The 6,516-nt window shown below is 39.2% G+C and overlaps 1 protein-coding gene across 1 annotated transcript; it reads right to left on the reverse strand.

Moving 5' to 3' along the window:
* Positions 1–4,408: 4,408 nt before the first annotated feature.
* LOC138895804 (uncharacterized) lies at positions 4,409–6,028 on the reverse strand. Its single transcript, XM_070180539.1, has 2 exons — positions 5,691–6,028; positions 4,409–5,147 (listed from the first exon to the last, which is right to left on the reverse strand). The coding sequence occupies exons 1-2, from the start codon at positions 6,026–6,028 to the stop codon at positions 4,409–4,411; spliced, it is 1,077 nt and encodes a 358-aa protein (XP_070036640.1).
* Between the last annotated feature and the right edge of the window lie 488 nt (positions 6,029–6,516).

The following is a 6,516-nucleotide window of genomic DNA, read 5'->3' on the forward strand; positions in this document are numbered from 1 at the left end:
TTTATAAATATGAGCGAGTTTATATTAATTAGCCTCGGGTAATAATTCTATATTAGGTTCTTCCGAAGACTAACAAGACTTCCTGATTGAATTATCCCTAAAACAATTAAGAGATTAAGCACACCTGAATATAGCTACAAGTAGTTCAATCCTATCCCTAGGTAGAATATATAAAGTGACTACTAACGCCTCAAGTTCTTGTTAATTAATCTTTCCCAACCCCAAATTATCTTTCCCCAAATTAATTCGAAGTGAATGAGCGAGTCCTAGGGTTAGCTAATCCCTTTGGAAACATTAAAGAACAAGAATAATTAAATAAACAAGAACTCACTTGATAATAAATAAAAATCCTTCAATACATAAGCACAACAAGATATTTAATCCACACTTTAAATATGAATATTCCCAGAAAAAAGATTCAAGTGTTGAAACAATACTACACACATAGATATTCAATACAAATCAAGGAAATGAAGAAATGAACATAAATGGGTAAGAAATTCTCAACCAAAAGCTTCAAATCTTCAAGACCCAAGTGTGTGTGCAAGAACCCTAGCTCCAAAACATGTGTTCTCTAGTCAACAGATGACAAAGATGTGCAGAGACTGGCCAAAGATGTTTTACAAATGAGTTAGGTCGTGTATTAAATTACTTGGGGATTAAAATGTGAAATTCCATTTCTGCCCAGAATCACCCCAGAAAATGTGCTACGCGATCGCATATAGAGAACCGCCATCGCGATGAACAACATCTGCAAAGCTACGCGATCGCCTAGATACATACACATTCACGTAGAACGTTTGACCAATGCTTACCAACTTTACTTCTTCGCGATCGCATGGCTTCAACCGCGTTCGCATGGCTTCTTTCTCCTGGACTTCTGCGATCGCATGTAACCTTCCGTGATCGCACTGAGCAATAACTGGCAGCAGTCCATTTTTTCCAATTTAACACATTTTGACTTGTTTTCTTCCGTATCTTCTCCAAATCATATGATACCTGAAATATGCCAATAAACTTCAATAAATGCCTTAGTTTCCCAACAAAATCATGCAAAAGTCTAAGTATCAAGAAGAAGTAAGTTGGTAAAATACCAACTTATTATTTGGATTTGGGAGTTTTGATTTTCGGTGATGAACCGTCAAAGATTTAGCGAGAATCGTGGATATGGGAGGCAAACGAGAGAAGATAGAATAAAGGGAAAGAAGGACGGAGGTTCAAAGGGGAAATGATTAGGGTTTTGGGAGATCGAGGTTGGTCGTCTCTGAATTATGGTTGAGAGATTTGATCTGGGCCGTTGATCTTTTGGATCAACGATCCTGATATTTAGGGATTTTATAATTTTTACGAGGAGTTTTGGTGTCCGTTAGATCTTATTGATCCAACGGTGAGGATTAAGTCTTCTGAGGGTTTAAAAATTAAAGAGAAAATGGAGTTAAAATTGTGGACCATTGATCTAAGAAATGGACGTCCCAAGTGATTTCTGTTTGTTTTGTGAGTGTGGGAGACAGGTGACGTGGCAGGTCGTGATTGGTTGAGAGGTAATGGCAAGGATTGCCAACAGAGATTAGAAGGATTGTTTGGGTTGGGTATTTTCGGACATGAGCTTGCATTTGGGCCAAAATTAATTTAAAAGATGGCCAAATTACATTTGATTCTAGAATTGCAAATATAGCCTTTTAGTACCCTTTTAAAATTAATTTAAATAAACTTAACATTTACAATAAAAATGTGGTAAAATTATAATTACTATATGTTACTAATTATTTTAAGTAATAATATATAAATGACACCTATTTCAAATTATAGCACTAATTTCAAAATATTAACATAGTAACCTAATTCATTGGAACTTAAAGAGTAATTTTGTCAAATTATAAAACCTATGTAATGCATATACAAAAGTTATTTTTATAATAGTAAATACATTTGTAATTACACAATATTATTTCTATGTGATTAATTTTGAAACCAATACTTAATTAATTTATAAAAATAGATATTCATTAATAGAAAAATACTTTTAAAGTATTTATTGTAAATTGTTAAGCGTGAATAAATTAATTTTAAAAGGGAGGGTCAAAATTGGCTGTCAACAGCTGCCCCTCTTTGATCGGAGACGATGAAAGAGTTTTCGGGCAAAGAAATTGAACCAAAGCCAATTTTGTCTCGACTTTTAGGCAGGTATTGCAGGAAATGAGGATGGTGAATTGCAGGATGGAATAGAGGAAAAATCTAGAAAGATTTAGGAATATTGGGGCCAAATTCTGTCTTTGAATTACTTATATACCTCGGACTTAAAGAGGATTAGGCCTCGTGTAGTTCTGGAGTAGAGACTTTGGGGAAGCGGCATTCCCAGGAATTGCCCCAGTATCGTACTGTGACGATACATCGAGACAGAAGATTGGTCACTCATGATGGCTTGAATTTTGTGGCCTGATTTGAATGATTAGAAATTTTGAGCTCACTGGTCGTCTTGAGCTGGGATCTTGGGCCTGCTACTGGGTTGGCTGTCCCCATAGCATTGTAGTTCGGTCTGCTAAGAAGTAGTTCCACACTGCGGTGTTTGTTCGTGCAAAACAAAATGAAATTCACGTATACCAATATATTGTAATACAGAATATATTAAGATGTGATGTACATGATACAGGAATGATGATGCTTGGATGCCAGCAAGCCATTATTTGGGATTAGAATGATGGGATACTTGATCCTGACTCGATTTGTTAGCCGGGTTGTGTACCATTCCGCAGCTGTCGGGGCATTTGAAAATTGTCTCTGCTTTTTGGGAGAGCTTGATTGGTAAAGTGCGTATCCGCTTGCTGGGAGAGCTTTGCACTGAGAAATGTCTCCGCTTGTTGGGAGAGCTTGATAGGCAGAGTGCATCTCCGCTTATTGGGAGAGCTTTTCACTGTAATGTAAAGTATTCTCCGCTCGAGAGTGTTCAAAATCATGCCTAAAGTTGCACGAACAAAATGTTAAAACATTCGAGGTAACGACGGAATGAAATATAAGCATTCCCAAGATATACTCTTGACTGCGAAACAAATTTTTGGCCATCGATTGGTAGAACATTGGTGATGAGGTTTGCGATTGTCTATTCCGGCATTCGTTATTGACGAAGCGGTTCTACGAATTGGTTTTCGATTGTGAAGTTTGCAGTTTGCTATATACAAGGCTTCAGTTGGTGAAGCTGACGTTCAATTCGTACAAGGCACTCCGATTGATTGAGCTGACAGTTTGCTAAATACAGGGCTTTGATTGGTGAAGCTGACGTGCAATTTGTACAGGATGCCCCGATTGATTGAGCAGACAGTTTGCTATTTACAAAAATTCGATGAGCGAAGCCATCGTGCGATTTGTACAGGGTACTCCGATTGATTGAGCAGACGATTTGCTATTTAAAGATTTCTGTGTCAGCTGTCTGATTCCAAAGCACCTGCAAAGGATTCAAGAGTTAGCCTTAGTTGTTCCTGTAAATTTTAAAGCAAAAGGAGGAGAGATAATCTTAGGCAAGTGGCGGGTCCATCATTTGCCCCAGTGTGGTCCCATCGATTCTTTACTCCCTATTGACCTTGCACTGAAAGGAAACTTCTTAGTAGGGGAAGGGAAAAGTTGGTTTGTATCGACCATGGTATTGATTTGACCCAACCTTCGACATGATTGCGCCACAGAGTTCAGTAGATAGAACAGATTATTTATATATTTATATATATATATATATATATATATATATATATATATATATATATATATATATATATTAGAAAATATGTTGAAAAGTCTTATTTCTTTTTAAGGAAAACGCCATCGTTCCAGATTATGACATGTTACGAAAGGTTCTCTACACGCGAATCATATTTCTCTAAGAACTTCATCCCGTTGATTTCGATCTTCCATTGTGTCTCTAACAACGCGGCTTTTTGCTGTTGCGACTGCATCGTAATTAAGGCTAATGCATTACAGAGGTTTCCTAAGGTTATGACCGAACCCTTTTAGGTTGCCTATATATCCAAAACAGAATCAGGTCTTAACATAGTTCGAGGGATAATGATGAAATGTGATGAAACGACCGAGCATGGCCCAGGCAGCCTACGTATCCAAAATGGAATTAGGTCGGAACGTAGTTCATCTATAATAGATGCAAAATGATGAGATTATGAAATGAAAATGGACGAGTCTGACTCAGACATCCTACGTATCCAAGTGGAATCAGGCCAGAACGTAGTTCAATTACAAAATACGATTGAATCCAATGAGGATTGCCTACATATTCCTATCTGAGGAAATCAAGTCGGCGTAGTTCCTGTACAACATACAAAAATGACATTTGTATTTTCTATTACAAGAGAATGGGGGAGAGAAACTGAACCCTACGTGGGTTTCCTATGTATCCCTCAGTTGGAACTCAGGTTGAACGTAGTTCTGTTATATCAAAATCATAAACTCTATCTATCTTCAGGAATAATATATCTTGATTGAATCCGAGTTGATTAGCTTCGTGTTGACTCTTCCATCCATTTCTGCCATGATTGGAGCTCCACCCAACAACACTCGGTGAACCACTTAAGGACTTTGCCAATTTGGTGCGAACTTTCCTTTGGCTTCTTCCTGGTGGGGGGAAGATTTTCTTCAGAACCAACTGCCCGGACGTGAATTGGTGAGGCTTCACTCTTTTGTTAAATACGCTAGCCATCCTTTTTCGGTATAGCTGTCCATGACATACTGCATCCATTCTTTCCTCGTCAATGAGCATGAGTTGTTCTTTCTTGACGCATACCCATTTTGCATTGTCCAATTTTGCTTCTTTAATGACTCTTAAGGATGGTATTTCGACTTTTGCGGGTATAACTGCTTCGGTGCCGTTTAGCAACATGTATGGCGTTGCCCTAGTAGATGTTCTCATGGTAGTCCGGTACCCTAATAAATCGATAGGTAACTGCTCGTGCCATTGTCTGTGATTGTCCACTATCTTCTGCAGAATCCTCTTGATATTCTTGTTAGCTGCCTCGACTGCCCCGTTCATTTGTGGTCTATAGGCTGTGGAATTGCGGTGGACGATTCTGAACTTTTCACCTATTTCCCTCATGAGGTTTCTATTGAGGTTTGCATCATTGTCAGTGATGATAGACTCTGGTATCTCAAATCTGCAAATGATGTTGTTTCGGACAAAATCGGCCACTACCTCCTTTTGTGACGACCTTGTAAGTAGAAGCTTCGACCCATTTGGTGAAATAGTCGATGGCTACCAAAATGAAACGATGTCCATTTGATGCTGCAGGCTCTATGGGTCCTATCACGTCTATGCCCCAGGCGTCGAAAGTCCAGGGTGGACCCATTGCATTTAATTCATATGGTGGAACCCGAATGAAATCTCCGTGAATCTGGCACTGGTGACACTTCTGCACATAGCGGATGCTATAGCTTTCCATAGTCATCCAAAAGTATCCAGCTCTCAAAATCTTCTTGGCTAACATGAACCCGTTCATGTGGGGTCCACATGTCCCTCATGTCTTTCTTCCAATAGTTTGGTTGCTTCGGTGGTGTCTACACATTTCAGGAAACCTAAGTCTGGGGTCCTCCTGTACAAGACTTCCCCGTTGAGGAAAAAGTTGTTTGCCAACCTCTTGAGGGCTCGCTTTTGACCATTAGTAGCATTTTCTAGGTACTCCTTGGTCGTAAGGAACTACTTGATATTGTGATACCAAGGTTTACCATCTGCTTCTTCATTCACATGGAAGCAATAGGAATATTTATCTTTGATTACTACCTCGATGGGGTCGATGTAGTTTTTGTCTGGATGCTGAATCATGGATGATAAGGTTGCAAGGGCATCTGCGAACGTGTTCTGAATTCTGGGGACATGCTTGAACTCTATCTTTGTGAACTTCTTGCACAGCGCTTTCACGCAGTGCACGTACGACAATATCTTGACATTCTTGGTTGACCATTCTCCTTGGACTTGGTAGATCAGCAAATCGGATTCTTCTATGACCAAAAGTTCTTTGATGTTCATGTCGATTACCATTCTAATTCAAATGATGCATGCCTCATATTCAGCCATATTATTGGTACAAGGGAATCTTATCTTTGCCGATGCTGGGTAGTGTTGTCCAGATTCTGAAATCAAGACTGCCCCAATCCCGACTCCTTTGAAATTTGCTGCTTCATAGAAAAACATTCTCCACCCACGGTATGATTCTGCAATATCTTCCCCGGTAAATAGTACTTCCTCATTGGAGAAATACGTGGTAAGTGGCTCGTAATCCCTATCCACTGGATTCTCGGCGAGGTGGTAGGCTAAAGCTTGTCCTTTGATAGCCTTCTAAGATATGTACAAAATGTCAAATTCCCTGAGGAGAATTAGCCATTTAACTAGCTTTCTTGTAGGCATTGGTTTATGAAAAATGTACTTGAGCGGGTCGAGCTGAGATATCAAATGCGTGGTGTATGCTGACATGTAATTCCGTAACTTTTGAGCAATCCAGGTCAGAGCACAACACGTGCGTTCTATCA

Source organism: Nicotiana tomentosiformis, chromosome 7, assembly GCF_000390325.3.
Source record: "Nicotiana tomentosiformis chromosome 7, ASM39032v3, whole genome shotgun sequence".
NCBI classification, from domain to species: Eukaryota; Viridiplantae; Streptophyta; class Magnoliopsida; order Solanales; family Solanaceae; genus Nicotiana; species Nicotiana tomentosiformis.

What these genes read in the sequence shown, in the direction of transcription:
- LOC138895804 (XM_070180539.1), bottom strand. Translation starts at nt 6,028, where the DNA reads ATGGTAATCGACATGAACATCAAAGAACTTTTGGTCATAGAAGAATCC. An exon ending in CCTTGGTATCACAATATCAA is followed by an intron (nt 5,148 to 5,690) that starts GTAGTTCCTTAC and finishes CATCATTTGCAG; the next exon opens with ATTTGAGATACCAGAGTCTA.